A 26,538-nucleotide genomic window follows, 5' to 3' on the forward strand; every position below is an offset into this window, starting at 1 on the left:
TCCAGCAAAAAAAATGACAAAAATCCAGCAAAAAATGGCAAAAATCCAGCAAAAAAGTGACAAAAATCCAGCAAAAAAAGTGACAAAAATCCAACAAAAATCCAGCAAAAAAATGGCGAAAATCCAGCAAAAAAGTGACAAAAATCCAGCAAAAAAGGACAAAAATCCAGCAGAAAAAAGACAAGAATCCAGCAAAAAAATGACAAAAATCCAGCAGAAAAAAGACAAAAATCCAGCAGAAAAAAGACAAAAATCCAGCAGAAAAAAGACAAAAATCCAGCAAAAAGTGACAAAAATCCAGCAAAAAAAGTGACAAAAATCCAGCAAAAAAAGTGACAAAAATCCAGAAAAAAAGTGACAAAAATCCAGCAAAAAATAACAAAAATCCAGCAGAAAAAAGACAAAAATCCAGCAAAAAAATTACAAAAATCCAGCAAAAAATGACAATAATCCAGCAAAAAAAAAAGGCAGAAAATCCAGCAAAAAAGTGTGATAAATAAGCTCATATTCCACCAGAAAATGTCTAAAAAGAGCGGAAAATTGTGTTTCCAAAACATTCTATTTTCCCCCTCGGCGAAGCCACGCCCCCTTCTATGACGAGATGCCGTCTGTATATCTATAGTCATTTCGGAGTATGCCCGGGCCATCAGGGAAGAAGAAATTGTTGGAATTATCTGTGATTGAAATGAGTAAAGTCTAAAATTGCAGATGACCCTGAGCGCCCCCTCAAGACGCTCAGGCACCGGTGGGACAGTTTGAGAACCACTGCTCCAGAACACGAACACGATGTATTCCAGGCAAAGCAACTTTTAAAGGGGGGTATTATGCAAAATGGACTTTATCCAGCTTTACCTCATGTTATTATGTCACTCCCTCATTAAAAACATGCCTGAAGTGTTGCCTTGGCACATTCACGTATTTTTGAGTAATCTGTAAAAACTCTGATGGCGGCCATTTTAGGGACAGGTTTGCCTGAGTCCTCCTAGGAACGCCCCCACCTCCTGGAGACGCCTCCGAGCTTTCGTCACCAGCCGAGTAACCAACCACTGCTCCTCAGCAGAACCCCCTCCCCACTGATGCCACAGACAGCGTGTGGAGGGGGCGTGTCGGAAAGGCTCAGAGGTTCTTAAAGAGTAACTAAACACCAAATCCACTTTTTTTTGCTGATAAACGGTCTAAATGGTTGCTGAATAGAGTTAGCTACATGTCCCAGTCAATATTTTGACATTTGGTGCAAACTTGTTCAAAATCTCACTTTTGTGTCTAAAACCGCATGGTTAGCGCCCCTACTGGTTTCACGCATCAACTACATTTGATATTTTGCGGTTGGAGGAGAGTGTGTCCACGGCGTCCAGAAAACGTCATCAGTTCTGCCCGTGGTTCTGCCTCTGTGCCTCTGTGGCCCCGCCCACACATGCCTCTGTGGCCCCGCCCACACACACACACGTACATTTACAACAAACAACGTAATAAATATTTCTACTGGTATTTTATTCAGATCACTTGGGAGAGCAGTATTATTTAGCCTTAACTACGATGCTAACTTATAGTTTGAGATTCTGGAGGTTTCATATTGAGCTCATGAGTCAAACCAGTAGAGTCAAACCCCTGCGATGCTCACACTTCGGCTGAGGTGGTGCAGAGGAATAAATCCCTTAGAAAAGCTACTGTGCGATGCTCTCTCTCTGTTCGCTGTCACTGACAGCGAGCGAGTCGTCTACCGGCGGCGATCTTTATTTTATTTTTGTAGGATGAGCCATGAGAGTGCACCAACTATCCTACGAAAAAATAAAGCTTTAAATAAAACGTTTAGTTACTCTTTAAAGAGACAGAGGACTATTTCAAGACATTCACTACAGCCATTTTGAGAGAGCAATTTTATACAAGGCAGTTATTCTAATTTACTGCATTTACAGACCAACAGAAGGTTTGCTCATCATTGTAGTGTGATATAGATTGAAAAAAGCATAATACCCCCTCTTTAATGGAACAAAACACTGATGCAAGTGAGTAAGTCAGTGCTTTATTTGTCATTGTACAATAATACAGTGAAATTGCATAGATCAGGTGTTGGGGCGACTCATGTTTTTGGAGGTCGGGACGTCCCACAGCAACAAATCAGCTAAACCCCACAAAACGCTGCAAAACCAGACACTTCCATTATCATTTCTTGCCATTTCTGCCTATTTTTTCAGCAGTTTTCGCTCCTCGCTTGTGCTGGAATAACGTGCCTTTTTGTTCTGTTTTTTCTGCTTTGCCTTTTGTGGCTTCAGCTTCACGAGTGCAAACCCGTGACAAAAAAAAGCGAGACAAAAAAGGTTTGACATTTGAAATTAAGTTTGCTTGTTGTTAAATGTCTGACTTCCTTAAAATCCTTCCGCTTACATTTTTTTTTTTTTTTTTTAGCAGATTTTCCTTAATGAAGGAGATGTAGAACAGAAGTGTTAGACTCTCACCCTGAGTGACGATCTGCACTTTACAAAAAACACTCTATTTTTATATGACAGTGTGAGAACAAAGCCTTTTACGTTTTCGTCACATGATGGTCTGGTGGAAATGCTCAAACTGCTGAAGTGTGAATGAAGCTTCTGCAGCCGCTGTGAACAAACCACAGGTGACTCGGAGCTGCTTCCTTTAAAGGAGTTCACCTCAGTCACTTCACTAACTTCATCTAAAACACACCACGGATGATTAACAATAGACTAGCATTAATGAACTAACAAACTAACTAACTAACTACTATTATACCATGGTCTGGGTGAATACTGGATTCTGATTGGCTGGTGCATTATTTTGGTGTAACCGCACACGTAGTCCGGTAGTTAAATCACCGGGATATCACTCCGCTGTGGGCGTCGCCATAGCAACGCATGACACAGCTGAATCAGATAAAGGCGTAATTAGTGACTGACGGGAACGTATGAGATGGATTTTGTGTTAATTTCAAAACAAAACGTTTGCTAAATGTTTGTAGAGGAGAGTGAGCAGCTAGGTTAGCTACTGTTAATAACATACGAGCTTTACATTTCTATTGAAAACGGTTAAGGCTATTCATCATTTTCATGACAAAAAATTGACAAAAAAATTGACAAAAAATTACCAAAAAAATGACATAAAATTACAAAAAAAGTGACAAAAATGTGATAAAAACTGACAAAAAAAATGAAAAAAAATGTGACAAAAAAAGACAAAAAATGACAAAAAATTGACCAAAAAAATGTGACAACAAATTGACATAAAATTACAAAAAAATACAAAAAAATTACAAAAAAATTGATAAAAAAAAATACAAAAAAATTACAAAAATGTGACAAAATGTGATACAAATTTAACAAAAAAATTACCAAAATGTAACAAAAAAATGACAAAAGATTGATATAAAATTGATGAAAAATGACAAAAATGTTTGTAGAGGAGAGTGAGCAGCTAGGTTAGCTGCTGTTAATAACATATGAGCTTTACATTTCTATTGAAAACGGTTAAGGCTATTCATCATTTTCAGGCGTACATAAAATGATCCTGCATTGAAGCATATTTGTCTGGATTAGTAAAGTCAAACATAAAAGTTTCAGTTGGGGGGGCCCAGGTGTGAGCGACTCCACCGCAGCTGTTTCCATAAACAGTTGAGCTGGTTGAGCTAGCTATAGGTTAACCTCTTGACTCCCGCCTGAACCGAGAGGATCTTTTTCCTCACGTCAGATTTTTTTTTCCATCATTTTTTTGTTGGGCATTCAACTCATTTTTGTAACTTTTTTGTCATTTTTTTTGTCTTTTTTTCGTCACATTTTTGTCATTTTTTCATCAATTTTTTTTCAATTTCTTGTGACATTTTTGCCATTTTTTCGTCAATGTTTTCTCACTTTTTTGCCACATTTCCATCATTGTTTTCATCTCAGTTTTGTTGCTATTTTCACAGCTTTTTTTCCAGAAGCTTTTGGATTGGGGTAACGCCAAACTGGAGAAAATGTGCTCGGTTCAGGCGGGAGTTAAGGGGTTAAACAGCGTAAAAGTGAAATAACTCCTGCCCACGAGTGCCGCATATCGGTGTTTACTTCCAGGGAAAAGTGTTTCCGGGTTAGTCCTGTTGTGTTGTGATTCTGTGCTGATGTTGTGTCGTTGAGCCTGACTGAGATCCTCGTAATAGCTGCGGAGAATGACTCGCTCTGAGACCAGCCTTCAGTGACCGGCTAATAACCCACACAAAATAGTCCCGTAGTCTGGCAGATTTAGTGAGTTTAGTCAATGAAAAACACATTTATTATAAATGTTACGTTTGTGGGACCCTGGTATAGAGTTCGGGAATGTGACGTCATATCGCTAAGCATTATGGGATTAGCAGCAATTGTAAATTAATGGAGATTTTAAAAGTTAAAATATTGGAGTTATTGTTCACATTAAAGCACTTGGACACCACAGTGTGTTAGATGTATTTACCAGCAGTAACTCAGCAGCTAATGAAGTTGTTCCACGGCTAATGTTAGTCTATGGAAATGTATGCTAACAGCTGCAAAGATGGCGGATCTCCATGGTAACTGTGGACTTTCCCGAACTCTATAAGTGGATTAAACGAGGAGCCGCATTAGACGGTCATAATGCAAGAGTAACTCCACTGTGTCGTACATTATAATCGTCTAATGCGGCTCCTCGTTGTTTAATCCTTACTTAATGAACACACAAACAAAACACACCCAGTCATAGAGTTTGTTAATGCAGGTGCTGGAAGGTCAGATGGTGCCAGGATTGAACCGCCGACCTCATGGGTGTTCGCTCTGTTTCCGCTGCCGCTCATCTTTTGGAGCTGGAACAACTGATCTAAACCAAACTTTCAGGCCACGACGCCCAAAATCATCAGATCAACAGTGTGAAATATCATTAGAGTTTATAATAAATCCAAAAAAACACATTTAACATCTGCTTCATTGTTGTTTGTTGTTCATTTTCACATTTGGTCCAGTTTCACTAAATGTTACTGTTTTCAATCAAAACTAGATCAAGTGTGATTAAGTGTGATTTTAAGAACATGGTTGGAGTTGGTGGAGTGGGTGTTTTGCAGTTCGAGTCCCTGCAGATCGTTCTTGTGTCATTGGGCAGGACACTTCAGCACAGATTGGCAGCCTTGCTCTCCGTCAGTCTCCTCCAGGACAGTCGTAAAGCATGATGCATGTGTAAACCTTCTTCTCACGGCCTCCTGGAGGTCCTGACCCCTCTTTGGGAACCCCAGTCTGTTATTCTGCTCTTCTGGAGGTAAACGTTGCAGAGCTTTGACCTGGTTTAGTTTATGTCGATTTCCTGAAAGATATTTATTGAAGAACTGCATTTTAAAAACTCTCGCTCTTGTCGTTTTAATAATTCAAATGCAAAAGGTTTCTGCTCCATTGGGGCTTTTTTCTGTTCGATTTTTTTTTCTTCAGTCTATTCTGAGTGTAATTTTATAGCCGTGCTTTTGTCTCTTGTGGAGCCGCTGGGATGAAGAAGTGAATGGAGAGGTCAGAGCTCACGTCTTTGAAGAAAAACGCTTCAAATGAAGCGATTGCTTTCTCTGTGATCCACAAATGATTCAGTCCTGGAAGACTTTGAAAAGCTGCACCTCAGGTGCTATTTCCATCCAAATAATGTGCTTTTTTGATCCTCTGAGGCTTCCGTATTCTGAATCAATACACAGTGACTTTATGAAATGTTTCAGCATAAATCATTATTTAACAGCCTCAAATCAAAGATCAGTTTATTTATTTATTTTTTTACATTTGAATGATAATAATGATAATAATGGCTTACATTTGTATTGTGCTTTACAGGTTTGAAAGGCTTCTCAGAGCATTAGCACACGGTGATAAGTTACTGCTACAGTTACAGATGCAGCTAATCTGATCTAAAGTGCTAATCCTTAATGTTTACTGATGTTTATTGTTGTGATTCCCATTAGAGCAGCTGAGCGGTTGTTGATCTTCCAATAGAAACAATATATTAGGAAACACAAAGATTGCAACGTAATAGGTTTAATATGTAAATTATATTTGTTTATTTATTTGCTTGGGACTGTTAATGAACATAACAGGGACGGATAGTAGTTTCCACCCGTTGCCTCCCACTTGCTCTCAAACATCCTGGCCTATTGTACATGTTTTTACCAGAGTCCGCGGAGGAAACCTTTGCACACACAGGGTGAACTCCGCTGAAAGGCCCCTCTGGCCGGGGATCGAACCTGGGACTCTCAAGCCTAACCGCTGTGCCACCGCGCCGCGCCTGTGTCCCATCACTGTTTAGTGCAATTTACACTTCGGCGGAAAGTTGAGCAAAATGAAGTTGAAGTTTTCGTTGGTCCGTCTGACACCGGATCATATGTGGTTCTGAAACACTTCTGTGGTTCATAATCAGACAGTTAACCTCTTAACTCCCGCCTGAATCTTTTTCCTCACGTCGTCAGATTTTTTTTCCATCATTTTTTTGTTGGGTATTCAACTCATTTTTGTAACTTTTTTGTCATTTTGTTGTCACTTTTTTTTTTTTTTACGTCCATTTTTTTTCAAATTTTTGCAATTTTTTGTGGTCGAATTTTTATCACATTTTTGTCATTTTTTTGTGATTTTTTTTGTCACATTTTGTCACATTTTTGTCATTTTTTTGTCAATTTTTTGTCACTTTTCTGTCAATGTTTTATCACATTTTTGCCATTTTTTGTCACTTTTTTTTAAAAAAAATCGTCAATTTTTTATCACATTTTTGTCATTTTTTGTCACATTTTCTTTATTTTTTCTTAAAAAATGGTATCAAATTTTTGTCATTTTTTCGTCCATTTTTTGTCAATTTCTTGTGACATTTTTGTGACATTTTTGCCACTTTTTCATCAATGTTTTCGTCACTTTTTTGTCACATTTCCATCATTGTTTTCGTCTCAGTTTTGTTGCTATTTTCACAGCTTTTTCCCAGAAGCTTTTGGATTGGGGTAAAGCCAAACTGGAGGAAAATGTGCTCGGTTCAGGTGGGAGTTAAGGGGTTAAAGATTGAAAAAAAAATCTGGAACTTCTACATTTTCCTTTTGCCCTGGTCAAACTTAAACACGTCTCTAGATATTTCACGTCACAGCAGCACGACTTTGACTCATAAAATCCAGATATTGTTTGCATTTGCAGCTGTGGACTCTTGTTCAGGTTTATGGCTTCAATAAAGTCCACATTTGTCCCCTGCACTGTTGAGATTAACCACAGTCATAAACTCAGGTCTGTGGTGAAGAAGTAAGTGAACTATTACCTCAAAACATGCTCTTTCATGACTTTATATCTCCGGCTCTGGGCTGGAATCGTTTGTATGTTTTGGGGAGTATCTCTCTACAATGTGATGGGAAAAAGAACTGGGACTGGTGCTTGGTGATATGCTGCCATCTTGTGTTGACCAGGGGAAATGCAAGACTACAGACCATAATAAATACAGTAGTATGCAACATTAAAATATATATTTGTTTATTTCGGATTATGAGAGAAAATGGGTGGTTATTTATTTATTGTTTTCAGGTTTTTGGCTAAATTCTGTCTGAAAAAAAATAATAATAATAATTCAGACATAGCTAATTTTGACCATTTTTTTCATCTATAATGTCTTATTTCTATTTGAAAACATTAAATGATGAAACTCACATTACATCTTCTCTTATATCAGGTTTAGGTTTTGGTTTATTAATTGACATTGCAGGAAATAACAAAATGTTTAACCGGAATTGTGGCAATTACAATAGAATAAAAACGGCAATATACAAAAAAATGAATAAAAACATCTATAAAACAGATTCGTAAAACAACGTTAGAGCTCGAGGAATAAAAGACATTCATGCTTTTATGTGTTGCTCTTCTTGGCTGCATATGGTCTTCGGTGCCTGAGCTGGTCTCCAATGGAGGGCCTGAGTTATGAAGGTGTGCAGAGGAGAGGAACTGTCCTTCAGGATACTCTGGAGGGTCTGCAGTGTGGCCATGTCCCGCCTCTCACTTAGAGATTGGATGGAGGATGGTGGGATACCAATAATCCTGCAGCACCTTTTCTGCATCTGCTCCAATTCTTAGAGTGGCCGCCCCACACAGGACTGGCAAACTCTAGAACAGGTCTGATGAAAGTCAGATAGATCATTTTGAGGACATCAGAGGGAAGTCCAGCTCTCCTGGTAGTATATCCTGGGGCGTGTTTTAGAAAGCATGTGCCGCACATGAGCGTCCCAGGAGAGGTCAGATGATATCTGGACACCAAGCAGTTTGAAGGTGGTGACTCTGCTTACTGCCTGACCACCAACTTCAGGCGGGGGAGGGCAGGGGATGCTAGACTCTCTCCTGGCACTGACCAGCATGTCCTTAGTCTTTGTTCCATTGACTGCCAGGGAAAACTCCTGACCCCACTCATCCACAGAGTCCAGAGCCCTGAGCATCAGACCAGGCATTGAGCCCATCAGAAGCTCTGTCAGTGTAAGGTCGTCTGCATACTTCACTGGATGTACAGAGGAAGGAAGGCGTGCATCCAGGCTATTGATACAAATTACAAAAAGTAAAGGTGACAACAGCCCCCCCTGGGTGACGCCTGCTGGAATGATACAAGGTGATGAAAAGCAGGGCCCCCACTGCACTGTTTGCTCTCTGTTGCTCAGGTAGTTCTTCACATTGAGCCATAGGGGGCGCCTCACCTGCATCTCTGCCAGAGCCTTCAACAGCTGATCATGTTTTATTGTGTCAAAAGCACAAGAAAAATCCACAAAAACAGCATGAGCATCCATTTTGGGATTGTTGCTGAGAGCGTCATGCCACTGCTGGAGGATGTGTATTAGTGCTGTTACAGTAGATTTGTTGCTCATTAAGCCATGTTGAGTGGAGGCAATTTTAGAGGCAGTGTCCTGTAATGGAGCATCCCTCAAGATCCCTTCATGCACTTTCCCTACACAACTGACCAAGGAGATTTGCCATCATCAATGCCAGTAATCTCTACAGGAAAGGTTTTCCCCCATCGACTAATGTTTTGTAATGTTGTTTTTACAGAACATGACTGAAAACGACTTCAGAAAGTTCAGCCCCATTCTGCAGCCGTGAGTACCAGAACTTCCTTACATCTCAAATATGAACGTACTGGACATTTTCACTGTCAGAATGTCAACATCTCCATTTCTAAATATTAACCTCTTACCACCCGCCTAAACCAAATGCATTCTGTCCTCTTTTGGCTGTGGAACACCTCATTTGAAAGCTAAGACCCACAAAACTGATCTTTTTCCTCGCGTTGTTGCTGTGTTGTCACCTTTTGTATGTTTCTTTTTTCTTTCTTTTTTTTTCATTTTTGTCACATTTTTGTTGAATTTTTGCCACTTTTTTGTTACATTTTTGTCACATTTTTGTTGAATTTTTGTCACTTTTTTATTTAATTTTTGTCACATTTTGAGTGAGAAAGTGAGAAAACATTGACGAAAAAGTGACGAAAAATGGACGAAAAAATGACAAAAATGTGACAAAAAACAAACAAAAATGTGACAAAAAATTGACGAAAAAATGACCAAAAATTGACAAAAAGTGACGAAAAATTGATGAAAAAGTGGCAAAAATGTCACAAGAAATTGACAAAAATGTGACAAAAAATGACAAAAATGTGACAAAATTTGACTAAAATGTGACAAAAATGTGACAAAATTTGACTAAAATGTGACAAAAATGTGACAAAAAAAAGCAAAAATATGACAAAAAGTGACAAAAAAAAGTCAAAAATGTGATAAAAATTTGACAAAAAATGTGACAAAAAAAAGCAAAAATATGACAAAAAGTGACAAAAAAAAAGTCAAAAATGTGATAAAAATTTGACAAAAAAAGTGACAAAAAAAAGTCAAAAATGTGACCAAAAAATGACAAAAATGTGACAAAAATGAGTTGAATACCCAACAAAAAAATGATGGAAAAAAAATCTGATGACGTGAGGAAAAAGATCCTCTCGGTTCAGGCGGGGGTTAAGAGGTTAAACTCCATAATCCTTAAAGGAACAGGCCACCGTTTTTCCATACTGAGATATGTTCTTGAGCTCAGACGAGTTGATACGTACCTGTCTGGTCTCTGTGTGTGCCCTCAGTCACGTAAAACGCCTTTCAAGGCTGCTTTTGGTCTGGCCTTTTCCGGTCAAGCTTCTCAATGTGACACTTTTGCAGATCTGGACCCACACGCTGAAAAAACATTTTGAAGTTTCTTTTTCAAATCTGTTTTCGGTTTCGGAAAAGTACGTCCATGGCCGTGGCAACAATGCAAAAGCAGACAATAATAGTCTATTTTTAAGCAGATAAGAAGTGAAAGTGTCAAAATAATCTGTACACAAATGACCTGCAGGTGGGAGGTTTTTCCAAAATACATTATAAAAATAGACTGGCCCAAAATGTGAGCTGGGGCTTTTTTTTTTTTCAATTATTATTACTATCTCTAAGAAAACTATGATGTGATGCACTTAGGAGAAAGAAAGAAGTGATGAGAAGCAAAGTTATTTTTATTTGATTTGTTAAGCGACTGGACGGGAAGTGTCTGTGTCACTTCTTGTCAGTGTCCATTAACCCCTTAACTCCCACCTGAACCGAGCACATTTTCTCCAGTTTGGCTTTACCCCAATCCAAAAGCTCCTGGAAAAAAGATGTGAAAATAGCAACAAAACTGAGACGAAAACAATGATGGAAATGTGACAAAAAAGTTACAAAATATGACAAAAAAATGACAAAAATGAAACAAAATGTGACAAAAAATGACAAAAAAGTGACACAAAAAAAAGACAAAAAATGACAAAAAAAATGACAAAAAATTACCAAAATGTGACAAAAAAATGATAAAAATGTGATAAAAAATTGACAAAAAAATTACAAAAAAGTGACAAAAAATTTACTAAAAAATTGACAAAAATGGCAAAAATGTGACAAAAAAATTGACAAAAAATGACCAAAATGTGACAAAAAAAAATGATTAAAATGTGATAAAAAATTGACCAAAAAATTCCAAAAAAATGACCAAAATGTGATAAAAATGTGACAAAAATGTGACAAAAAAATGACTAAAAATGACTAAAACATGACAAAAAAAATTACAAAAAATAACAAAAAATGACAAAAATGTGACAAAAAAATGATAAAAATGTGACAAAAAATGACAAAAAAATGACCAAAAAAATGACAAAAATGTGACTAAAAAAATGACAAAAAATAACAAAAAATGACAAAAATGTGACAAAAAAATGATTAAAATGTGATAAAAAAATTGACAAAAAAATTACAAAAAAAGGACCAAAATGTGACCAAAAAAATTACAAAAATGTGATAAAAATGTGACAAAAAATGATAAAAATGTGATAAAAATGTGACAAAAAAATGATAAAAAAGTGATAAAAAATGGACAAAACAATTACAAAAAAATTACAAAAATGTGACAAAAAATGACCCAAAAAAAATCACAAAAAATTGAAATTTGAAGGGGGAAAAAGGGGGGGGGGGGAGACAAAAATGTGACAAAAAATGATTGAAAAAATGACAAAAAAGTTACAAAAATGAGTGGAATACCCAACAAAAAATCTGATGACGTGAGGAAAAAGATCCTCTCGGTTCAGGCGGGAGTTAAGAGGTTAAGAGGTTAAAAATGTGTCAATCTCAGTCAGATGGAAGAAGTGATTTTCCGATACATTGTGGCTTCCAGCGATGCGTATATTGCATCACCAAATACTCTGATACGCTATTTTTTTGCGAGATATCGTGCAGCCCTATCGAGTACCGTACCTTCCCCGAGTCACTACACTCCTCACTTATACTTGAGTACATTTATTTTAAGTGCCTCTACAGCTTGCCTCATAGTGCATCTGTCAAAAGCAGAAGTAGCTGTTTTCTTGTCCCCCCCCCCCTGTGACACACCGGACGCAAGGGAGAAAGAAACTCAGCTCATTTGCCACAGAAGCCTTTGTCGAACGGGACTAAAACGCCAATGAAGCCGTGATTCAAAAATGCAAACGCTCAGCTCCAAACTGAACATGGACACGCTCAGTAAACTGACCGAGCCGGCGACCGCCAAGTTTAGGTAAGTCCACAAATGTACTGACCGGCAGGGAGGTGGTGTTGTTCAAGTGACTTTCAAAAGTTCTTCTTTAAATGTAGTGTCATTTTGAGAGGCTTTAGGTGGAGTTTCTACACTTTGATTTCTGGGATTACGGGTCCATTCCCTTTAAAAATAGACAGTGTGTTAGATGTGTTGATCAGGCAGCGAAATGAGAGGCTCGTTTTTCTTTGTTATTGTTATCGCCAATAATAGTGTAGTGTTCTGTAGTTCCTCTTAACCCCTTAACTCCCACCTGAACTGAACCGAGCACATTTTCTCCAGTATGGCTTTATCCCAATCCAAAAGCTTCTGGAAGAAAGGTGTGAAAATAGCGACAGAACTGAGACGAAAACAGTGATGAAGATGTGACAAAAAAGTGACAAAAAATTGATTAAAAAGTGGCAAAAATGTCACAAAAATGTCACAAGAAATTGACAAAAAATGGACAAAAAAATGACTGAAATTGGACAAAAAAATGACAAAAATGTGACAAAAAATGACAAAAATTTGAACAAAAATTTGAACAAAAAACTACAAAAAATGATAAAAAAGTGCCAAAAATGTCACAAAAAATTGACAAAAAATGTCACACAAAAAAATGACAAAAATGTGACAAAAAAAGACAAAAATGTGACAAAAAAATGACAAAAATGTGACAAAAAAAAGACAAAAATGTGAGAAAAAAAGACAAAAATGTGACAACAAAATGACAAAAATGTGACAAAATGTGACAAAAAAATGACAAAAATGTGACAAAAAAATGACAAAAATGTGACAAAAAAAGACAAAAATGTGACAAAAAAATGAAAAAAATGTGACAAAATGTGACAAAAAAAAATACAAAAATGTGAACAAAAAATTACAAAAATTGATGAAAAAGTGCCAAAAATGTCACAAAAAATGACAAAAATGTGACAAAAAGCGGAAAAAAAATTAAACAAAAATGAGTTGAATACCCCAAAAAAAAATCTGATGACGTGAGGAAAAAGATCCATTTAGATGAGTTTTGTAGATCTTAGCTTTCAAATGAGGCGTTACACTGGCCTACAGGATTTGGGTAAAGCTGAACTGGAGAAAATGCTCTCGGTTCAGGCGGGAGTTAAGAGGTTAAAATGGCGGAGTTCCAGTTGACAGCATTCCATTCATGCTTTTGCAATGTGGATTTTCTCACCTCATTTTATTTATAGAAATAGAAGCTTCGTCCTAATTTAGTGTATTGTAAACTGAAACATTTGGGGGGAAAACAGTGTGCACCTAATTATAAAACATCTGTATACATTTCATGAACATTCAGGCTATTTTTTCTAGCATTTCTGTGAAAGTGACCCTGAAAAGTGAAGCTAGTTGTAAAATGTGCGAATTTGGATGCTACAAATCTATCATGTTTAATGTAGTGGCTTCCTCTTTCATTGTTTACAATAAAAACAATCAGGTGTAGGGGCCTTTAAGGCGAGACGCTGCAGGTGAATAGAGAAAGTTTTTACATTTTGAGACATCCATTTAACCTCTTAACTCCCGCCTAAACCGAGAGGATCTTTTTTCTCACGTCATCAGATGTTTTTTCCATCATTTTTTTTCTTGGGTATTCAACTCATTTTTGTAACTTTTTTTTGTCATTTTTTCGTCCATTTTTTCGTCCATTTTTGTCATTTTTTTTGGTCATTTTTTTGTCTTTTTTTTTTCAATTTTGATGTCCTTTTTTTGTCCATTTTTTATCACATTTTTGTCACATTTTGTCACATTTTTGTCTTTTTTTGGGGTCATTTTTTCGTCAATTTTTTGTAAATTTCTTGTGACATTTTTGTGACATTTTGGCCACTTTTTCATCCATTTTTTGTCACTTTTCTGTCACATTTTTGTCACATTTTTGTCACATTTTTGTCATTTTTTCTTCCATTTTTTGTCAATTTCTTGAGACATTTTTGCCACTTTTTCATCAATTTTTTGTCACTTTTTTGTCAATGTTTTCTCACTTTTTTGTCACATTTCCATCATTGTTTTCGTCTCAGTTTTGTTGCTATTTTCTCACCTTTTTTCCAGAAGCTTTTGGACTGGGGTAAAGCCAAACTGGAGAAAATGTGCTTGGTTCAGGTGGGAGTTAAGGGGTTAAAACGTTTGCTGTAGCAGAAAAATAATGAATTTTTGAATGAATGAAAATTACGGAGCCAGGTTTGAGTGGTTATAGACTGTTGACAGACTTATTCAGAGGGGATTTTGCATCTTTTTTTTTTTAATCAGCTCATGTTCACTAGTGGAAATCTGTAAAAATCAAAAATGTTGCCTTATTTTTTAAATTCAAAACTCTAGGCTAGGAATTACATATTAAAAAATCCCTCGGTGCTGAGATATTGTCACACCTGTGTGAGTAATACATACAGCAGGGGTGGGCAACGTCAGGCCCGGAGGCCAAATCTGACCCTCCAGCACAGAACCTCTGGCCCTCAAGATGATTTTGAGAAACATTATTACACAAATCAGAGAGTACTTTTAACATTATTAGAGTTAAATGGGATAAAAAAATAGGTCATATATTATGTACAACACTGGCATTTGAAGGAAGTGCACTGGGAAAAGTATAATTAAGGAAGAAATGACATAAAACTACGTGAATTAACAGATTAATTCTAAGGTTTCAGTGGATTTGGTCTGGTCTTAGACGAAATAAAACCTTAGTCGTAGTTATTCTCTTAATTCAGATAAGTTTGTCTGACTTCAAGTGGGTTTTATTCTTGTTCCGTTGGCGCTTTAGCATTTGTTTCTTGGATTAGTTCAAACCAACTCAAATTCAACATAGAAGACCTTTAATTCAAGCAATTTTAAGTCATTTATCTAATTTAAGATGGTCATTTTACCGGTGTTGTGCTTTACTTTGGGCTAATAATCAGCGGCTTTGGCCCTCAGTCTATTTACAATAAAGAAAACCGTCCCTCCGCCAAGAAAACTTGCCGACCCCTGACATACAGTATACAATATTACAATACATATTACAATTTCCCAAATAAATCTAGAACGAAACATTGAATAATTGCAATAATTGAACATGTTATTGTGAAGAATAGGTTTTCTGCTTTTGGCCCAAGAGCAGAAAATAAAAAAAAGTTTTGCCTCTATAGAGAGATTCGCATTTTCTTTCTCATTTTTGTGTCTTTTTTTCACTTATTTGTTGCGTTTTCGTCACATTTTTGTCGCGTCTTCATCCTCGTTTGTGCCTCATCTTAGTTGCTTTTTTGACGTTTTGTCCGTTAAGCTTTTAGATTTGGGTAAAGCCGAGGTTAAGACACAGGGCTGTTTTTTTGCTGTGTTTACAACATAACCTGAGGTGGCAAAAAATACATTTACTCTAAAACAAACAGGAGCCCAGCTTTAAAGCCACACTGCGTAACATTTCACCCGATTAAAGAAACAAATTAAACGCAGACTTTTTTTTTATCATTGAAAAACATCTTTTACAATTGAACCACTGTGATTGGCTCAGCTCGTTCCCATGGAGACGTTGACTAGAAGGCAGCCAACTTTGCTGTCCAAAATGTTATGCCGTGTGCCTTTAACCTCTTAACTCCCACCTGAACGGATCCCATTTTCTCCAGTTTGGCTTTACCCTAAACAAAAAGCTTCTTGGGAAAAAACACCAAAATAGCCACAAAAAATAAGAAGAAAACAAGGATGTAAACGCAACAAAAATTTAACAAAAATTCAACAAAAATGTGACAAAAATTAAACAAAAATGTGACAAAAATTAAACAAAAATGTGACAATAATTCAACAAAAATGTGACAAAAATTCAACAAAAATGTGACAAAAAATCAACAAAAATGTGACAAAATTGTGACAAAAATTCAACAAAAATGTGACAAAAATTAAACAAAAATGTGACAAAAATTAAACAAAAATGTGACAAAAATTAAACAAAAATGTGACAATAATTCAACAAAAATGTGACAAAAATTCAACAAAAATGTGACAAAAAATCAACAAAAATGTGACAAAAATTCAACAAAAATGTGACAAAATTGTGACAAAAATTCAAGAAAAATGTGCCAAAAATGTGCCAAAAATGTGCCAAAAATTCAACAAAAATGTGACAAAAATTCAACAAAAATGTGACAAAAATTAAACAAAAATGTGACAAAAATTAAACAAAAATGTGTCAAAAAATCAAGAAAAATGTGACAAAATTGTGACAAAAATTCAAGAAAAATGTGCCAAAAATTCAACAAAAATTCAACAAAAATTCAACAAAAATTCAACAAAAATTCAACAAAAATTCAACAAAAATAAAAAAAAAACATACAAACGGTGACACAACACAGCAACAACGCAAGGAAAAAGATCAGTTTTGTGGGTCTTAGCTTTCAAATGAGGTGTTACACAGACCTATATAATGGCCAAAGAGGACAGAATGCATTTGGTTCAGGCGGGCGGTAAGAGGTTAAACTTCCAGGGTAAAAATGTGAACACTGACACTAAATGTCTTGTCTTTCGCAGGCAGCTTCAGAAAATGGTCCAGGACATTAAGAAACACGACGGCGGCTTTTTGGACAAACTGCGAAGGCAAGTCTTTCTGATGATCGTTATAGAATAATCCAAATAACACCGCGTCACTGCCCATATGAGTAACTCAGCTTTCTGTTCCTTTATTTGTGTGGGCAGCACAGGTCGGACAAATGTCAGAATGGAAACAATATGTCAAACGTCTGATAAATGTGACTTTTCATTTGGAAGAGGTAGAACATCATCATATAGCGAGACATGGACACAAGCTAAATACAGTGAAAAAGTAGAGTATTATTGAGTATTGGATCAGCCTCACAGCTCGAAGCTTTGATTGAATTGATTGAATGTGTAATTTTTTGTCACATTTTTAGCACATTTTTGTAATTTTTTTGTCACATTTCTGTCATTTTTTTGTCACATTTTTGTTATTTTTTTGTCACATTTCTGTCATTTTTTTGTCACATTTTTGTAATTTTTTTCGTCAATTTTTTACCAAATTTTTGTAATTTTTTTGTCACATTTTTGTAATTTTTTGTCAAAACTTTAGCACATTTTTGTCACATTTTAGTAATTTTTTTTTGTCACATTTTGTCTTTTTTTGTGTCATTTTTTTGTTACATTTTTGTACTTTTTTGGTCACATTTTATAATTTTTTTGTCACATTTCTGTCATTTTTTTGTCACATTTTTAGCACATTTTTGTAATTTTTTTGTCACATTTCTGTCATTTTTTTGTCACATTTTTATAATTTTTTTGTCACATTTTGTCTTTTTTGTGTCATTTTTTTGTCACATTTTGTAATTTTTTTGTCACATTTCTGTAATTTGTTTGTCACATTTTTGTAATTTTTTCGTCAATTTTTTATCAAATTTTTTTAATTTTTTTGTCACATTTCTGTCATTTGTTTGTCACATTTTTGTAATTTTTTCATCAATTTTTTGTCAAATTTTTGTAATATGTTACATTTTGTAATTTTTTCGTCAATTTTTTATCAAATTTTTGTAATTTTTTTGTCACATTTTTGTAATTTTTTGTCAAAACTTTAGCACATTTTTGTCACATTTTAGTAATTTTTTTTTGTCACATTTTGTCTTTTTTTGTGTCATTTTTTTGTTACATTTTTGTACTTTTTTGGTCACATTTTATAATTTTTTTGTCACATTTCTGTCATTTTTTTGTCACATTTTTATAATTTTTTTGTCACATTTTGTCTTTTTTGTGTCATTTTTTTGTCACATTTTGTAATTTTTTTGTCACATTTCTGTAATTTGTTTGTCACATTTTTGTAATTTTTTCGTCAATTTTTTATCAAATTTTTTTAATTTTTTTGTCACATTTCTGTCATTTGTTTGTCACATTTTTGTAATTTTTTCATCAATTTTTTGTCAAATTTTTGTAATATGTTACATTTTGTAATTTTTTCGTCAATTTTTTATCAAATTTTTGTAATTTTTTTGTCACATTTCTGTCATTTTTTCGTCAATTTTTTTTTATTTTTTTGTCACATTTTTAGCACATTTTTGTTATTTTTTGTCACATTTCTGTCATTTGTTTGTCACATTTTTGTAATTTTTTAGTCAATTTTTTATCAATTTTTTGTCATTTTTTTTTCACATTTCTGTCATTTTTTCGTCAAATTTTGGTAATTTTTCGTCAATTTTTTATCAATTTTTTGTAATTTTTTTGTCATATTTTTGTCATTTTTTTTGTCACATTTTGTCATTTTTTTGTCACATTTTGTCATTTTTTTTGTCACATTTTTGATTGAATATTTCTAGGCTTATCCTGATTAATTGAAGACATTTATGTGTGTGTGGGTTTGTAGATCATGATGTGAACTCCTTCAGATGACACAACAAACACTCATGTAATTACTCACCATTCACGCTTCATGTATTGTACTGGACAGCAGCCCGAGTGTCGTCTCAGGTTCTAAATTTGCAGCGTTTCGTCGGAACATGAACCCAATTCCTCTTTCACAATCGGTGGAAAAGCCCGATAAAGAACACCTGCGTCAGACACCTGCACCTTCACTTTCCTTTCCTCTGAAATCAATACCTAGAGCGCTCCTATTTTAAAGCTTCTCGACTGGGGAGCAAAAGTGTCACACCTCATTTAAAAGCTAAGACCTATAAAGGTGATTGTTCATGTTTTTGTTGCTTTTTTCATTACTTTTTTGTGGCTTTTTGGCGTGTTTTTGTCACATTTTATGGTCACTTTTTGTAGCTTTTTCATTGATTTTTTCTTTGCTTTGTTGTCGTGTCCTCGTAATGTTTTTTTTTCCACATTTTTGTTGCGTTTTCGTCACTTTTTTGTCACTATTTTGTGGTGTTTTTTGTCATGTTTTTGTCGGTTTTTAATTGTTTTTTCCTTGCCTTTTGTCATGTTTTCACCAAGTTTTTTCGTCACTTTTTCGTCGCGTTTCTGTTGCTTTTCTGGCACATTTTTGTTCCGTTTTCATCCCCGTTTTCAGAGCTATTTTGATGCTTTTCTGTTAAGCTTCTAGACTTTTGTAAAGCTCGGTTGAGGCGGAGGGTAAGAGGTTAAGGAGAAAATTGAGAGGCCAGACTGGTGGCCCTTCTCTGCTCTTCCAGAATGGACATATGGCCAGTCCGCACCTGCAAGAAAGAGTGTGTGTTGGATGGCGGGACTAGCTTAGTCCGTCCCAAGGGCTTCTGTGGCTGCATACAGTGTATAGCTGACCACTAAGAGTGTAGTGAATGAAAGATTCCCTGAGAGGCACTTTGAGTGAATGAAAAGTGCTGTTCTACTATTAAAATTCCCTTAACTCCCCGCTCAGTCCTCACTTCCTAAACACACTACAGAAACACTGAACAACTCAGACCTCTATCTATCTATCTATCTATCTATCTATCTATCTATGTAACTAACTCTCTTATCTATCTTATCTAGAGGTTCTATAGGTAGAGGGATGCAAACCCCAAAACAAAATTTCAATATTTGTTGCTACACGAGTTGTCATACTGGAGGTTGTGACCAAACAGGTGGAAGAGTCTTGCCCAAGGACACAGTGACAGGATGCACTGACTCGATTGAAGCCTATAGTTAGATTTCCGGGCATCTCTGTTTGGAGTGAATCACCGCTGCGAAAGGCCAGTATCGGTGAATTACTCAAGCTCATGTTGTGTCGGTGTGACCGTGTTGTGAAATCGACCACAGGATGGAGAAGTTCTCAAAATATGACACCCATGGTTGTGCAAATCAAATGAAATGTATTGATTTAGCACACTTGAAAACAGCTGTTGTTTTATTAAATATGATAAACAAAAACGGCAGCTTTGCAAATGCACATAGTGGTCATGCTCGAAGCGGCGGGAAAACGGCTGAAAAGTGATTCCCATGAGAGGTTTTCTTCCCCCTGGGCTGCAGGCCACTCCACCTAATGACACGGAGCAGCAAAGCACCAACAGCACAACATTATACCATGGTCTGGGTGAATACTCGATTCTGATTGGCTGGTGGGTGCTAATAAGCGTGCATTGTAATTTTTTGTCAAATTTTTGTTATTTTTTTGTTCAATTTTTTTATCGATTTTTTTGTCATTTTTTTTTATCAATTTTGTCATTTTTTCGTCATTTTTTTTTATCAATTTTTGGTCTTTTTGGTCATTTTTTGTCAAATTTTTATCATATTTTTTGTATTATTTTGTAACATTTTGTCACATTTTTGTCAATTTTTTGTCACATTTTTATCATATTTTCGTATTGTTTTTGTGGCATTTTGTCACATTTTTGTTCAATTTTTTTTATCAATTCTTTGTCATTTTATGGTCATTTTTTATCAATTTTTGTCATTTTTTCGTCCATTTTTTTAATCAATTTTTGGTCTTTTTGGTCATTTTTTTGGTCAAATGTTTATCATATTTTTGTATTTTTTTTGTAACATTTTGTAAAATTTTTGTCAATTTTTTAAATCAATTTTTTGTCATTTTTTTGTCACGTTTTAGTCATTTTTCGTCCATTTTTTGGTCAATTTCTTGTGATATTTTTGCCACTTTTCCCTACATTTTTCGTCACTTTTTTGTCAATGTTTTCTCACTCTTTTGTCACATTTCCATCATTGTTTTCGTCTCAGTTTTATTGCTATTTTCACAACTTTTTTCCAGAAGCTTTTGGACTGGGGTAAAGCCAAACTGGAGAAAATGTGTTCCGTTCAGGTGGGAGTTAAGGGGTTAATTTCAACGTTTTTGGCCAAAACAAAAGGTTTGATAAATGTTTGTAGAGGAGAGTGAGCAGCTAGGTTAGCTACTGTTAATAACATATGAGCTTTACATTTCTATTGAAAACGGTTAAGGCTATTCATCATTTTCAGACGTACATAAAATGATCCTGCATTTCAGCATATTTGTCTGGATTAGTAAAGTCAAACAGTTGGTGGCTCCGAGTTTTTTAATCCTTACTTAACAGATAAGAACTGAAGAATTCATCTAAATTATTGCCATTTATGTCACAAAATATTCTTACTTAGCCATGTCCTCAACACTTGAAGAACCCAGTACAGATGACAGCTGTGCCTGGAAGCTTCACGAACACTGTTACTGCTGCTGAAATGAGTAATGCTTCTTTTTTTGTTCACAGACTCAAGAGTAAACCAGTGCCAAAAATCCCAGCCAGAGACTACAGAGGTGAGCACCGCCAACACTGTTATGGCACTAATGACTTTTATATTGATCCCACTTTCTAATGATTGAACTGCACTTATGCTAAATGTGGTGAGAATTGTGCATTATCTTTGTGACGCCGCAAATTTCATAGGTTATCGTAAAACGTAAACAAATACAAGTTCATTTTGAAGTGGCTCTAGGGCCCCCCATCTGGCCCCTCAATTTTCTCCTTAAAGTGATAGTCTGGAAGTCTAAATGTTTTACAAATTTTATAAAATGTGCAAAATTGACCTCACTCTGCAAACTTACAGACTATCACTTTAACCTCTTACCCCACGCCTTAAAGTGATAGTCTGTAAGTTTGCAAAGTGAGGAGAGATAGAGCGAAATGTAAAAGTAAACTCCTCCCCTCTTGGACCAGAAAGCCCTTCTTAGTTTGCAAAATGAGGAGAGCAGGATCAGAATTTTCAAAAGTAAACGATCAAGCCCCTCCCCCTCCCTCCTGATTGGACCTGCCAAGCTGATTCACAGGAAAAGCTCGTCTCATTGGTCAAGGCAGGAGGATACTAGACTCTGAAAAGCTGCCGATATCCGGGAAGTGTAACCCTGAATACGTGAGTGATGCCTTGGTGCAAACTCTGACTTTGGTGACACGTTCTATGGTCAGAGAGGGACTTACACACTGACTCAAACGTCCGAACCACACCAAGAACCACACAAGCAAATTAACCAAATATCACTCTGGCCTGAACCGAGAGGATCTTTTTCCTCACGTCATCAGATTTTTTTTGCATCATTTTTTGTTGGGTATTCAACTCATTTTTGTAACTTTTTTGTCGTTTTTTGTCATATTTTTGTAATTTTTTTGTCACATTTTTGTCATTTTTTCGTCCAATTCTTGTCATTTTTTCGTCAATTTTTTATCAAATTTCTGTAATTTTTTGTCACATTTTTTGTCATTTTTTTGTCATATTTTTATCATTTTTTCGTCAATTTTTTGTCATTTTTTCGTCAATTTTTTATCATTTTTTTGTCGTTTTTTGTCATATTTTTGTAATTTTTTTGTCATGTTTTTGTAATTTTTTTGTCACATTTTTTGTCATTTTTTTGTCACATTTTGTCATTTTTTTGTCACATTTTGTATCATTTTTTTGTCATATTTTTGTCATTTTTTCATCACATTTTTGTCATTTCTTGTCACATTTTGTATCATTTTTTTGTCATATTTTTGTAATTTTTTGTCACTTTTTTGTAATTTTTTTGTCACGTTTTTGTAATTTTTTTGTCACATTTTTGTAATTTTTTGTCACATTTTGTCATTTTTTTGTCATTTTTTTCATCACATTTTTGTCATTTTTTCATCACATTTTTGTCTTTTTTTGTCTTTTTTTGTCATATTTTTGTATTTTTTTGTCACATTTGTATCAATTTTTTGTACTTTTTTTGTAATTTTTTTGTAATTTTTTTGTAATTTTTTGTCACATTTTTGTAATTTTTTTGTCACATTTTTGTCTTTTTTTTGTCTTTTTTTTGTCATATTTTTGTATTTTTTTGTCAATTTTTTATCAATTTTTTGTAATTTTTTTGTCACATTGTGTCATTTTTTCGTCAATTTCTTGTGTAACCTGTGAAAACTTTACAAAACCAGGTCGATTTTACACATATTATAAAAATCGCAAAACATTTAGACTTCTAGACTATCACTTTAACTGAACTTTACCCGAGAAAGTCATGAAAACATGTGTGATAATAATAACAAGCCTGGGTTTAGGCGACGCCCAAACTCTGCCAGCAGGAGAGAGAGACAAGAGCTGCGACGGGGAGGCAAGACACCGCTTTAGCAGAGAATGTTAAATAAAGCAGCACAGATTTTTATGCTGGGTTTACGACACTATTGAGACAAGAACATGGCGCTACAGTGTGACACGCCGAATCCCTGTAGCTAATTACATTATGCATTATGTCAGTACGGCTTTGGGGAATCTGTTGAGCTCACCACATTCTCACTTCTCAGCAGGAGACACACACGGCTGCTTCTGAACGGAAAGACGGCTGAAACTGAATCCGTGCATCTGCTTATTGTGACTGTAATCTCTGACTTTATTGTGCCCTTGCAGAGGAAGACCGAGAGGCGAGTGAAGGCTCCGACCCTGAATACGTGAGTGATGGCTTGGGGTAAACTCTGACTTTGGTGACACGTTCTATGGTCTGAGAGGGGACTTACACACTGACTCAAACACCCGAACCACACCAAGAACCACAGAAGCAAATTAACGAAATATCACTCTTTTTAACCTCTTAACTCCCGCCTAAACCGAGAGGGTCTTTTTCCTCACGTCATCAGATTTTTTTCATCATTTTTTTGTTGGGTGTTCAACTCATTTTTGTAACTTTTTTGTCATTTTTTTGTCCAATTTGTGTCATTTGTTCGTCAATTCTTTATCAATTTTTGTCATTTTTTTGTCACATTTTTGTGATTTTTTTTGTCACATTTCTGTCATTTTTTGTCATTTTTTGTCAAATTTTTGTAATTTTTTTGTCAAATTTTTATCACATTTTTGTCATTTTTTGTCAATTTTTTGTCAAATTTTTGTAATTTTTTCATCCATTTTTTATCACATTTTTTGTCTTTTTTTTGTCACATTTTTGTAATTTTTTTGTCACATTTTTGTAATTTTTTTGTCAAATTTTTATCACATTTTTGTCATTTTTTTGTCACATTTCTGTCATTTTTTGTCATTTTTTGTCACATTTTTGTCATTTTTTCGTCAATTTTTTATCACATATTTGTCATTTTTTCGTCCAATTTTTGTCATTTGTTCGTCAATTCTTAATCAAATTTTTGTAATTTTTTTGTCACATTTTTGTAATTTTTTTGTCAAATTTTTATCACATTTTTGTCACATTTTTGACATTTTTTCATCAATTTTTCGTCACTTTTTTGTCAATGTTTTCTCACTTTTTTGTCACATTTCCATCATTGTTTTCGTCTCAGTTTTGTTGCTATTTTCACAGCTTTTTTCCAGAAGCTTTTGGACTGGGGTAAAATGTGCTCGGTTCAGGTGGGAGTTAAGGGGTTAAATTTACCTCATTATTTTTTTACTCAAAAGTTGCCCATTTTGCTCAATTCTCACTTCTCTGTCAGACGAAATGTTTGCGAATCTTAAAGAAGAACTAAGCAGCATGTTTATCTTAATAAATCTTTTCCGTAGTCCCTGTGGGGGTAATACAAGTGTTGATGGGATGATTGGGGGGTCTTTTATCTCCCCCTGGTGTCTCTGGCCAGAAAACCACAATTACAGATTCGCTGCCTCCGGGTCGGCGTCACCAATACACACTAATGGAATCATGAAGAATAAGCTAACAGGCTAACGGGTAAAGCTAACTGCGGGCTAGCGCCACTTTAGCAGTGTTTACAGCCAAGTTTGAGTGAAAAAAAAAGATCTTCATGGTGTAATTGAGTTGTGGCCCGATGTACAATATCCTTCTCTCTCCCTTTGTCGTTTCTGTCAGCGCAGGATTTACTCTACAACATGCTACGACACCTGTAGTGGCGCTTATGGCCTCTTCTACTTTTTTTGACTTGCTTCTGCCGGTATAAACCCTGAAAAGCGAACACTGCCCTTTTCAGGAGTGTGTTATTGAAAACTAGACCATAGGTTCGATCCCCGGTGGGACGGGCCCTGCGTCGGTTTCCCCTACTGCTAAAAATATACACAATGGGCCAGAAAGAATGAGAGTGTGGGTGGTAGGTGAGTGTGGTGTGAATGAACAATGACTACAATGTGGTGCTTTGAGAAACTTGATAACCCAGGCAAGTGCAAGGGTATCCGCGGGGTCTTAAACAGTCTTAAAAAGTCTAAAATTCGGCCTATTTGGTCTTAAATCCAGGGTAAACTGGTCTTAAAAATGAGCTTTCAACGACCCAATTATTTGCGCACAATTTAGTTTAAAAAGTCGACAAATAAAGTGACAGAAGCAGCGATGAGGAGCCGCCCGGTGCCGCTCATGGTCCGAGAGGGCGAAGCGACGTAAACTCAGCGAAACAAACAAATAAACACTGAAGTCAGCAGAGTTTAGGAATCCAGAACATGACCGAGGTGTGGCTGATGGATCCGTAATGCTGCTGTCGGTGGGAAGATACGTCCAATATGAAACAACGTGGAGATAATCCTTCACTGTAAATATCCAACTCAAGGTCATGAACGGCATCATTCACAATAAAGTTTGTCCAAATGTTGGGAAACACAAAGCGAACGCTCCTCTGCTCAGGGACAGAAGGAAAGTCAAAGTCCTGTTACTTTAGAAACACGTTTCTCACTTTGTTCATCAAAACATCTGACAAACAAGTTTATAATAATAATAATAATGCATTGGTTTTATATAACGCTTTTCTGGACACTCAAAGACGCTTAGAAAACATCAAACCGAGACTAGATTCTGCTGAAACGACTAATCGATTAATCAACAACTAATCGATTATTGAAATAGTCGACAACTATTTTAGTAATCGATTAATCGTTTTCTGGTTCACACAGACTCAAATAGAGCAAAAATTACATGAAAATGTAGTATTTTTGATGAAAACCTACTTTGTTTTCATAGTAAGTGTATGTAGTGCACTTTGTACATTGTCCATCTGTCTGTGTCTCATCCGATCAGAAGCAGAATCAACGCCAAGACAAGACAAACATTTACTTCACGTTTACTCAACACGTCCTCAAGCGGATCCACTTTAGCTTCATGTGATAAAAAAATAGAAAAAAATAAAATGTTCCTACACCATTCATAGCCAAGCGACTAATCGATTAATCGTAAAAAATAGTCGATAGATTAATCGATTACAAAATAATCGTTAGTTCCAGCCCTAATTCTGGCCTAATAATAATATCATTAAAATAATGATGATAATTCATGAGTTGTAAAGTTGACAGTGTTTTGTTCTAGGCAAACGAGTGGAAAAGCTGCTTTTATTTTTAACAGTGAATGTTTACCAGCTCAAGTATTACAAAGCATTTTAAAAACAAAACTAAATATCTGTTGTCGATAATTGTGAGTAATTATTCAATCTCAATATTCTTATTATGGGATCAGGTTGTTAAAATGTGAAAAATGAAGTTCTTACATTTGTAAATCCCACTGTGAAATCAGAAACAACAGTTTGACACTTGGATTTTCGTGACAGTGATTTTCTTCACAGTCCATTTATATATCGCTCGTTCAAAACCAGGTCTTATTTTTGAGATTTTGTGGTCTTAAAAAGGTCTTAAAAAGTCTTAAATTTGACTTGTCCAACTCTGCAGACGCCCTGAATATAAATACGTTACTAACACATGTTTAGAATGTCGTCTGTCA

General features: G+C 35.5%; 1 protein-coding gene across 1 annotated transcript in view; it reads left to right on the top strand.

Moving 5' to 3' along the window:
- blnk (B cell linker) overlaps nt 1-26,538 on the top strand; it is a 62,663-nt gene that overhangs the window by 16,764 nt on the left and 19,361 nt on the right. Inside the window, exons 3-6 of the mRNA XM_079560003.1 lie at nt 9,009-9,055; nt 16,551-16,616; nt 21,158-21,204; nt 23,301-23,341. Coding sequence (XP_079416129.1) covers nt 9,009-9,055; nt 16,551-16,616; nt 21,158-21,204; nt 23,301-23,341 — 201 coding nt within the window. The remainder of the gene's footprint in view (nt 1-9,008; nt 9,056-16,550; nt 16,617-21,157; nt 21,205-23,300; nt 23,342-26,538) is intronic.

This window comes from Gobius niger (assembly GCF_951799975.1).
Source record: "Gobius niger genome assembly, chromosome: 7".
Classification (NCBI taxonomy): Eukaryota; Metazoa; Chordata; class Actinopteri; order Gobiiformes; family Gobiidae; genus Gobius; species Gobius niger.